The 10,470-nt window shown below is 63.1% G+C and overlaps 1 protein-coding gene and 1 long non-coding RNA gene across 2 annotated transcripts; one reads left to right on the forward strand and one right to left on the reverse strand.

Moving 5' to 3' along the window:
- Positions 1 to 210: 210 nt before the first annotated feature.
- On the reverse strand, positions 211 to 8,079 carry ASF1B (anti-silencing function 1B histone chaperone). Its single transcript, XM_051835819.1, has 4 exons — positions 7,858 to 8,079; positions 2,420 to 2,535; positions 1,247 to 1,423; positions 211 to 850 (listed from the first exon to the last, which is right to left on the reverse strand). Exons 1-4 carry the CDS (start codon positions 7,964 to 7,966, stop codon positions 644 to 646), a joined length of 609 nt encoding a protein of 202 aa, XP_051691779.1. The 5' UTR covers positions 7,967 to 8,079; the 3' UTR covers positions 211 to 643.
- A 47-nt stretch (positions 8,080 to 8,126) lies between these two features.
- On the forward strand, positions 8,127 to 9,550 carry LOC138845646 (uncharacterized). Its single transcript, XR_011382862.1, has 2 exons — positions 8,127 to 8,657; positions 8,993 to 9,550. It is a non-coding gene; the product is annotated as an uncharacterized lncRNA (long non-coding RNA).
- Positions 9,551 to 10,470: the final 920 nt, after the last annotated feature.

Genomic DNA, 10,470 nt, shown 5'->3' on the forward strand with positions numbered 1-10,470 from the left:
GCCACCCCCTCTGGCTGTGGGGTCATCCAGTAAGGCTGAGGACAGCTTCTGAGTGTTTCTGTGTGTGCGCCGGGATCATACTGAGTTCTCCCAGCGGACCAGCTTGGGGGGCTGACTGGCGCCCTGACACCTCTCCCTCTCCTGGCATCAGGTGGGGCCCCACCTGCAGCCCCGCAGGGACACAGGGCCAGCGAGGACAAGAGCAGGGGGTGAAGTCTCCACCAAGTGCTTTTTATTTGCAAACCAGCGAACATCTTTAATATAAACCCCCTTAAATACACACGGCAGCAGGCACAGCAGCAGAGGGGGGAGGGGCGCTCTCTGGGGTCTCCAGTGCTCCTTTGGCCCCAAGTCCCTGTGGCCCGTGAGAGCCAGGTGCAGGCAGCCCGGGGCGGAAGGGCCCTCATGTGGCTGGGCGCCCCCACACCCCGCCATCTCCCGCCTGGCAGCACCCAGGAGACAACAGAAAGGGGACAAGGGACAGCAGGAGGCCGGGGTGACGGCCTTGGGCAGGCACGGCGCGAGCAGGCACGTGCAGGCGGGAGTCCCTGCTGCCGCTCGGGGCCTGCAGAGCGAGGTGATCCACGGTGCCGGTGCCGGTGCCGGGTCCCAGGTGGGGCCGGCCAGCGCCGGGCTCCCCCACTTAGATGCAGTCCATGGAGTTCTCGGGAAGCAGGGCAGGGATGCAGCCCGGGAGCCCCATGCCCTTCACAGGGGTGCAGCTGAAGGGGAGGCCGCAGCCCAGGGCAGGGTCCTGGCTCTCCGCGGCCTCCAGTCTGTCCGTGTGGCTGTCCCAGTTGATGTGGAAGCGGGTGACTCGGGGGTTGGAAGTGAGGATGTTCCGCTGGAGCTGCGGCGGGAAGAGGCACCGTCATCCCTCGTCCTGGTCACCCCCGCTTGTGCGATGGCCACCAAGGACGTGCGAGAGCCACAGCGCTCCCGTCCGCGGGTTCCCTCCCCAAAAGTCCACGATAGCCTGGGCCTGGGGAGTCAGGAGCTCAACCTGGGGCTCCCATGGAGGTGGCGTCTGCGACATTTGATGCAGGGCTCTCGAGTGGGGTCTTAACTGCTGCGGCCAGCCCTCGCCCTGGGGCCGGCTCACCGCGCCTTTCCTGTACCAGGCCGGCACCGCCAGAACCGAGCCGTGCTGGGGAAATCTTGCCACGGTGACCGTGCTACAGGCCCACGGGGCAGGGCCCGCCCCGCCCTGCCCCACCCGCTGCAGGAGGCAGAGAGGCAGCCATACCTGGGAGAAGTCTGGCTTCAGGGGCGGGTTCTCCCGCAGCTCGGGGCTGGGATACTCGTTGTTGACGTAGTAGCCCACGCGGATGAACTCCTGTCTGTGGTAGGTGCAGGTGATGAGGACCACGGTCACGCCCACGGCATCGCTCTCTGGGATGAGGGATGGGTTGGGGGCATCGGCCTGGGTGGGGGAGGGGAGACACGTCCTGGGCTTCCGCCTTCTCTGCCGGCCACTGGGCCGGGAAGGGCTCAGGCAGGAGGCACCGGAAGTCATCCTGGGAGAGCCGGCCAGAGCCAGAATGCCGGGAGTGGCGTGAGGCCCCCTTGATCAAACACCACCGAGCATCAGGCGCTGACGAGCGCAGAGTACCTGGCCCCGGCCCCGGCCATCTCAGTGTAGACAGACTGGGCTCGCGGGTGGATCTGCTGCTGTGGGTGGGTGAGAGGCCCAGATGTGCCGTGACGGCAGGGCTGGAGGGGAGCGAGTCGAGAAGCTCAAGCTCTGGCGTTCTGACCCACCTGCCAAGTCTAGAAATCTACAATTTGTAAAAGAGCAAAAATAAATAAAGAAATAAACGAATGAAAATTAAGAAAAAGCTGTTGAGGGACAGAGAGAGGTCCCATCTGCTGGTTGGCAGCTCCATCCGGGTCTCCCAGGTGGGTGGCGGCACGCAAGCCCCTGAGCCCTGGCCGCTGCCTCCCAGCCCCAGGCACTCGTGTCCACCCAGGCCGCGAGCTCCATGCTCTGTGTCCGAGGGTCAGTTCACTGTTTTCAATTGCCCGAGGGCACCAGAGGCCTTCAGGAGCAAACACGTATGGGACGGCCCGACTCCTGCAGCTGCCGCTGGCTCCGGGGCTCTGAGACCAGCGAGCGAGTGTGAACCCGCCGGTCTGCAGCCACGTGGGGCTCCCCGAGGGCGCGCGTGTGTAGGGAGTGTGCAAGGGAGCTCCCCACGAGCTCAAGGGGAACCTGTGCTGTGAACAAACTGCACGTGCGTCTCCAAAAATTGGGGGTTGGGGGGGACGGGGGCCGAAGGCCTCCGAGCCGCAGGCGGACAACTCCTGAGGGCCGAGCAAGGATTGGAACCTGAACTTCTGCCGGCCGGGCCGGCCTTGGGTTTTGGGGGTCCGGGAGGCTGCGCCGGGGAGTCAGGGGCTCAGGTGTCTTATTTCTTACCTGGAAGACAAACATGTGCCTCCCTGCAGGCACGGGGCCCACCAGCACCGAGTCTAAGATCTGATCGAACTCCTCGCTCTCGGCTGAGCCCACGTAAATGATCTTCCACTCCAGGTCTGCAAGGACACGGGGGGCGGGGGGCCAGCAGGTTAACGAATTGGGGCCGTTGGCCGCCAGGCACCGGAAGGAGCCTTGTCATGAGGATTTGGACACGGCTGCCACACGCCGGAAGAGTCTGCGATCGGGTGCACCCGGGCCACAGGGGACAGGCAGTGCACAGGCCCTAGTGCTGGGGACGTGGCCCCTGCAGGCCTAGTTCTGCCCAGCAACCTTGCCTTTGGACTGCGGGAGACACCGTGGGCCACTGGGAGCCGGTGTGGCACTGACCTGCATGGCAGAGGCTGAATTAAGAACCACGTGCCCCGGCAGGGCCAGGGAAGGAGCGGCAGGCGCTTGGGTCATCTCGGGGCCCTGCCCACTGGGTGCTGGGCTCAGAGCAGCATCCTCTTTCACACACACGGCCCCGTGCCAGGGAACGGGAGGAGATTCCCTCGACAACTGGCGCGGGGCAGCAGATTCTGATCCACCCGGGAGAGAGCCAGGCAGCGCGAGGGGGGAGCCGGGCGGTCCCCAGCTCGCACAGGCCGGGGGCTCAGCACGCACACTTGGCATCGCAGCCAGGGCTGGGAGGGGGCGCTGCCCCCAGTCCCCTCGCCCCCCCCTTAAAGGCACACGAGCGAAGGAGGCCCTGCCCATCCGTCACAGGAAGCTCCTGGTGACCACTGCCTGTTGCAGGAGGGCCAAGTGTACCAGGGGCAAGGTCACGCTGGTACAGGGCAGCTTGGCAGGAGACCGCGGACTTATTTTAGCTTCTTTGAAATTACACAACGCCTGCAAGCCCCGGACAGCTGGGGGAGGGAGGGGGTTTCACAAGCTGTGATTTTCACAGGAAGTCAACTTGCTTGGAAGCTGCCCGGGCCCTTGGTCCGGCCGTCACACCAGAGCATCCAGCCTCGGACGCACACGCCAAGCCAGGGGCCCTTCCTGGGCAACACCCACTGCCGGTCCCTCTGCCATCACCCAGGAAGCTGGAACCCGGACAGGAAGCAGGTGGCCCACGGGCCATCATAACTGCTGCACGGGATAGCAGCCCCTACTCCCACTTTCTAGAATGGCTCACTGTTGGAACATCTCGTTCCAGGCACTCTCTCACAACCAGCAGAGTCACCAAGCACGTGTTTGATTAAGGTGTAAGGTGCAGGGGGGTCTGAAACATTGTCCCGCAGATGTCAACGTTTAGCGGCACAACCTAAACCTGCCACCCGCATGGGAGACCTGGGTGGAGCTCCAGGCTCTTGGCTTCCGTCGAGTCCAGTTCCTGCCGCTGCAGCCATCAGGGGAGTGACCCAGCGGCTCACTCGCTCCAACTCTGCCTTTCAAATACAGAAAGAAATCTTAGAAAAAGAGATGGCCAGTGCCGCGGCTCACTGGGCTAATCCTCCGCCTGCAGCGCCGGCATACCGGGTTCTAGTCCTGGTTGGGGCGCCGGATTCTGTCCCGGTTGCTCCTCTTCCAGTCCAGCTCTCTGCTGTGGCCTGGGAGTGCAGTGGAGGATGGCCCAAGTACTTGGGCCCTGCACCCCACGGGAGACCAGGAGAAGCACCTGGCTCCTGGCTTCAGATCGGCGCAGCACCGGCCGTAGCAGCCACTTGGGGGGTGAATCAACGGAAAAAAGACCTTTCTCTCTGTCTCTCTCTCTCTTACTGTCTAACTCTGACTGTAAATAAAAAAAAAAAAAAAAATAAATGAAAAAAAAAGAAAAAGAGAGAAAAAAAAAGGTTGAGGAACAGCTGAAACCACTGGGAAAGACAGAAGATGCTGGAGCCGAGGGCGCACAGGTTGAGCTGACAGCAGGGACGTACGCCTGTGACTCCAGGTTGGGCACGGCTGGCCAGCCCTATCTGTGCGTCTCACCAACCATGGAGGAAAACATGTGAGGGCAAAAAACCCCACGTCATTGTTCTCTACACAATACACCTAGTTGCACAGTGTTTTCCCTGTGTTAGGGACTTCAAGGAACTGAGAAGAGATCTGAAGACCGTGCACAGGCTGTGTGTAAATACCACGCCTTACTTATCTGGAAGGCAAATCGAAGGTGGGGGCGGGGGTGGACATCTTCCAACTGCTGGTTCGCTCCACGGATGCTTCACCAGCCAGGGCTGGGCCAGGCTGAGGCCAGGAGCCAGGGGGCCAGGACCCCAAGGGGGCGCCCACATAGGTGCCAGGGGCCCAAGTGCTGCCTCCCAGGCGCACTGGAGTGGAAGCAGAGGAGCCAGGAGTCAGCCCGGCACTGTGACGCCCGGCACTGTGACGCCCGCCCGCGCGCCTGTGCCAGTTTATAAAAGGGACTGAGGACTTGGATGTCCTTGGGGGGTCTAACAGATACAGAAGGCGAAGGTGTGCAAACCTTTGGGGTCAGATATGGAGGGTGGGGAGACCTGGTACAGTGGGTGGGGCTCCTGATTCCACTCCCCGCCTACACGCACCCTGGGAGACAGTGGTGATGGCTCCAGTAATGGGGTCCCTACCACCCACGCGGGCGACCTGGATGCAGCGCCCAGTCCCAGCTGTTGCAGCCATTTGGAGAGTGAACCAACAGATGGGAGACCTCTCCATCTCTCGCTCAAAACAAAACAAAACAAACCAGCACTGGACATGGGATATCAATCACCAATTCAGGGCCAGCACTATGACGTAGCGGGTGAAGCCACCGCCTGCAGTGCTGGCATCCCATATGGTCGCCAGTTTGAGTCCCGGCTGCTCCACTTCCAATCCAGCTCTCTGCTGTGGCCTGGGAAAGCAGTGGAGGATGGTCCAAGTCCTTGGGCCCCTGCACCCACATGGGAGACCAGGAAGAAGCTCCTGGCTCCTGGTTTCAGATCAGCACAGCTCCAGCCGTTGCAGCCATTTGGGGAGTGAAACAGCAGATGGAAGATCTCTCTCTGTCACTCTCCCTCTCTGTAACTCTATCTTTTGAGTAAATGCTGATGGAAGAACTCCCTTCTCTCTGCCTCTGTGCCTTTCAAGTAGAAGAAATCAACCATTAAAAAAAATATAAAAACGCATAAGGGCCAGTGCTGTGGCCTAGCAGGTTGAGGCACTGCCTGCACCACTGGCATCCCACAGGGGCACTGGTTTGAGTTCCAGCTGCTCCACTTCTGATCCGGCTCCCTGCTAATGTACCTGGGATAGCAGCAGCGGATGGCCAAGGGTTTGGGCCCTTGCACCCACGTGGGAGACCTGGATGGAGCTCCTGGCTTTGGCCTGGCTCAACCTTGGCCGTGTGGTCATCTGGGGAGTGAACCAGCAGATGGAAGATCTCTCTGTAGCTCTGCCTTTCAAATAAAATAAGTTCTTAAAAAAATACCTACCAAATACAGGACATAACTGTATACACACAGTCTATCTAACTTCTGAACACGATTAAAGGCACGTCAATTACATTTTGTTCTGATCCCCAATTTTACAGGCTGAACCCCGCACAGGATACACCTCTACTCCGTATGACAACAAATGCAAAGCCAATGCTATGATTAAACACACGTTAAGAAAGTGATGGCCGGTGCTGTGGCACAGTGGGTTAAAGCCCGGGTCTGCAGTGCCGGCATCCCATATGGGTGCAAGTTCGAGTCCCGGCTGTTCCACTTCCGATCCAGCTCTATGCTATGGCCTGGGAAAGCAGTGGAAGATGGCCCAAGTGCTTGGGCCCCGGCACCTGAGTGGGAGACCTGGATGGAGCTCCTGGCTCCTGGCTTTGGATCTGTGAAGCTCCAGCCGTTGCAGCCATCTGGGGAGTGAACCAATGGACAGAAGACCTATCTCTCTCTCTGTAACTCTACTTTTCAAATAAATAATGAAACAAATATTTAAACAAGAAATCATTGTCGTTGAAGAATCTGTTTCCCATTTGTATTTATCTGGGAGTGACAGAGGAGAGAGACAAAGGCAGGCGATGGGGGGGTGGGGGGCAGAAAGAGCAGGATCTTCTACCCGCTGGTCCACTCCCCAAATGCCAACAGCTGGAGGTGGGCCAGGCCACAGCCAGGCGCCTGGAACTCCCCGTGGGTCTCCCGCGTGGGCGGCAGGGGCGCACAACAGCGCGCAGCAGCAGGAAGCTGGGTCGGAAGCTGCGCGTCCAGGACTCCAGCCGAAGCGGCGCTGCGATCCGGTGACCAGGCGGTCCGGAGCCGCAGTCTTCGAGCCGTACTGCCCGTGGCCTTGGCCTCGCGGGGCGCCTGCTGTTTCAGCTCCCTGAGGGGCTCCCCCGCTCCCCGCAAGCACACGCACCCCTGATGTACTCCGTGCGGCCCCTGGGAGTCAGGGGGCCCCCGACTGGGGGCTGGGAGAGGAAGAAGGAACTCAGAGGCGCCCCACACCAGGGTTGCCCAGGCTCCTGTCCCCAGACATCACGGCCCCAGCGACGCCCCGCCCCCCGCCCGGGACGCGCAGGGGGTCAAGGCGGGGGCTTGGCTCCTGGGCCGCAGGGCCCGGGGCGTCGCAGGCACCCACTTCTCAGATAGCGCCTGCTTTTAAAGCAGGCCTACGGCACCCCACCCGCGTCACCTGGGAACTCAGACGAGGGGCCCCTCGCCTCTCCTGCCGGCCTTTAAAGCGAGTCTCAACCCCCGCCAGCTTACACTTTTATTTCCGCCCTGCGTGTCCCAGAGAGCCTCCAGCCGGCTTACTCCACAGTCAGCCACAGGCGGCGGCCGCCCCGCGGGCCACCCCCCTGCCACCCAGCGGCCTCCCCGGCTCCGCCCTGGAGCTGAGCGCTGGGTGCACGCAGGCCTTGGCCCCGGCTGACCCCGGCGTGCGCAGGGCCCGGGGCTCCGGGTGGCTGCTGTGCCCTCCCGTGCGCCACGACCACCACCCCGCCGCGGGCCCCGGGCGCGCCCACCGCCCACCGGACGGCGTCGGGATAGGGAAGCCGCGGGAAGCCGGTCCGGGGCGCGCCCACCGCCCACCCAGGCCCACGGTCGGACCGGGAAGCCTCGGGAGCCGGGACGCCCCTCCACCGCCACCCCGGGGGTCGCAATGACCCCCGGACGCGGTCATTTAAACACTGGGCAGGGCACGGCTGGGGCGGACACGGGGGCGAGGAGGGCGGCAGGGGTGGGGAAGAGGCAGGGGGCGTGGGGGTCTCCGCCGGTGGATGCGCCTCTATCATTAGGAAGCGGTGCCTGGGAGGAGCGCCATTGCAAGAGAGGGGGGTCCTGGGGTTTGGGAGGGGGCGATGGGGGAGCGGGGGGGGCTAAGCGGACGGAGGGAGGGGGCCCCGGGGGGCTTCGGCCTGGCCACGGGGCGGCTCTCCACGGGGAGGTCGGGGTCAGGGTCGGCCCAGGGCTGGGGTGGGGGTCTCCGCACGGGTCCAGCCTCACCGTCCGCCAGGGCCTCACTGCACTCGAAGCTGATCTCGAACCGGAAGGGGCTGTGGAAAGGGCTCGGGTTCTCCAGCACCGACACGTTCAGCACGGACACCTTGGCCATCGTGTCGCCGGGAGCCGGGGTCGGGGGAGCGGGCAGAGGGGCAGCGTCACCGGCGGCCGCTCCCGCCTCCTCTCGCCGCGGACTGCAACGCGCACCGCGTCCGCGCGCCGCCTTCAAATCGCCGGCTCCGCCCTCTAGCCAATCACCGCAAACGCTCCGCGGCGGCGCGAGCGCCCCGTCAGCCAATCCGCGAGCGCCGCTGGCGCGCGCCCGGACTCCTCAAACCAATCCGCGGAGCTCCCTCTCCGCACGCGCGCGAGGGAGGCGGGACCAGCTGTGGGCTTCTCGCGGGGTGGCCGCGGGGAACCAATCCCCAGCGTCTCCGACTCGGATGGCGGGGGCGGGGATGGGCGGAGTCAGAGCCCGGCTCTCGGCCAATCCTGAGGGTTCCCGCACAGGCGGGGCCCGCCCCTTCTCGCAGCTTTTCCGAGAGACGCATCCTTGAGGGAGCAGCACCGCCAACGGCCGAGCGGTGGCGCGCGGCGCTCGCTTAAGAGCGTGGGAAGGGCGGGTACTCGCGGCCGCCGTGATTGGCAGGCAGGAGTGGGGCGGGGATAAAGCAGGCTTTTGGAGACCTAATTGGCTGAGGTGGCTGTGGGGGCGGGAGCAGAGGAAGGCGTGTCTGAGGATTCGCGGGAGAGGAGCGGAAGTCGGGGGCCGGCGCGGTGGAGGAGGCGCGGCGGGGATGCCGGTGCGTGTGTGCAGGTGGGCGTTTCGGGCCGGGGGCTCCGGCTGCTGAGGCCGTGCGCGGCCTGGGGGGTCTGCGGTGAGCGGACGCGGAGTCCCGGCCTGGGGAGTGGCGGTTCGGGTCCCGCTCCCGCCCAGTCAGGGACCGGACGGCTGCGGGGCCAGGGCCTAGGCGATCGTATTTCCAAATGTGTTATGGTGCATCCGAATTCCACCCCGAGCAGAGTTCTTAGCACGATGTTTTCTAGGCGTTTAACTAAACATTTATTTATTCTCACCTTGGTGAATTTTTTTTTTTTTTTTTTTTTTTTGCGCCGTCCGTTCCCGACCCCGGGGAAGGCCGTACCGGGGACTCCGTCTCCGATGCTGGGAGGAAGAGGAGCTGGCTGCGTGATTGTCGCTGAACCCCAGATCCCAGCGCCAAGCCCCAGAGGCGTATCCTGCTTAGCGGGGAACCGAGATCTCTGCAGTGGGCCCCGAGGCCCCGTCTCGCGCCTGTCACCCTCCCCGCCCTGCCCCTGCCCACCCCCGGGCTCCCTCCTGCTGCAGGGCCTTGTGCTCCCTCTGGGGCCGGCGCTGTGGCGCAGTGGGTAAAGCCGCCACCTGAAACACTGGCATCCTATATGGGCGCCGGTTCGAGTCCCGGCTGCCCCACTTCCCATCCAGCTCCCTGCTGTGGCCTGGGAAAGCAGGAGAAGATGGCCCAGGTGCTTGGGCCCCTGCACCCGCGTGGGAGACCCAGAGGAAGCTCCCAGCTCCCAACTTCCAGGCGTTGCAGCCATTTGGGGAGTGAACCAGCGGATGGAAGACCTCTCTCTCTCTGTCTCTCTCTCTCTCTCTGCCTCTCCTCTCTCTGTGTAACTCTGACTTCCAAATAAATAAATATTAAAAAAAAAATCCAGGATTGTGTGCTGTGTTGTACAATTTCACAGAAATGTTGGCAGCCCGGGCCTGACACCAGGCCTGTTTGCAAGGCTGGCCAAGGCTGGCCCTCGGATGGTGTCTTCCCGCCCCCTGAAGGCTGAGGGCCTGAGGCTTTGTGCGAGCTCTGTGGTCTGTGTGGAATGCCTCCTTTCCAGCCGGAGTCTAAAGCTGGGGCTCCCGTGTGGCAGGGGCCCAGGCACCTGGGCCGTCTTCCACTGCTTTCCCAGGCGTATTCACGGGGAGCTGGGTCGGACGTGGAGCAGCCGAGGGCCTGGGGGGACTGTCCCGGCGCCCGGCTGGGATGCCAGCCCCCGCAGGCAATGGCTTCACCCGCTGTGCCGGGGCCGCAAACGCAGCTCTTGCACGTGCAGCTGTGAGGATCAGAACGAGACGAGACGAGATGAAGCGGAATGAGCCATCTGCCGGGACTCAGAGGAGCCGGGGTGGGTGGCTTCGGGAGAGAAAGCAGAGAGGTCTGTGGACGGGTTTCATCGCCCGCTCACCCCTCGGGACACCTGCGGTGTTTTCCATCGTGCGCAGGTCCAGGCAGGGCTGCGTCCTACGCTGGCTTGTGCTGGCATGCAGACATTTCTCACGGGGGTGGGAACCTCTTCCTTCCAGGGCCTGTTCCATGTTAATGACATCATCCGTAGGCCATACAAAGTGATCACCTGCGATCGTTGTATCCATTTCACAGGCAGCTGGGGTTAGGGTATAGCGGGCAAAGCCGCTGCTCCACCTCCCATCCAGCTCCCTGCGAATGACCCGGCTTGGAAAAACCAGCGTGAAATGGCCCACATGCCTTGGCCCCTGACAACCAGGTGGGAGACCCAGAAGAAGCTCTTGGCTTCAGCGTGGCCCAGTCCCAGCTGTTGCGGCCATCTGGGGAGTGA

The sequence above is a fragment of the Oryctolagus cuniculus genome, chromosome 16 (genome assembly GCF_964237555.1).
Source record: "Oryctolagus cuniculus chromosome 16, mOryCun1.1, whole genome shotgun sequence".
Classification (NCBI taxonomy): Eukaryota; Metazoa; Chordata; class Mammalia; order Lagomorpha; family Leporidae; genus Oryctolagus; species Oryctolagus cuniculus.

Coding starts and splice junctions, on each gene's coding strand:
- ASF1B (XM_051835819.1), bottom strand. CDS start 7,966: ATGGCCAAGGTGTCCGTGCTGAACGTGTCGGTGCTGGAGAACCCGAGC. Junction 2,536..7,857: donor CAGTGAGGCCCTGGCGGACG/GTGAGGCTGGAC, acceptor GTGTCCTTGCAG/ACCTGGAGTGGAAGATCATT. Junction 851..1,246: donor TGAAGCCAGACTTCTCCCAG/GTATGGCTGCCT, acceptor TTCCCGCCGCAG/CTCCAGCGGAACATCCTCAC.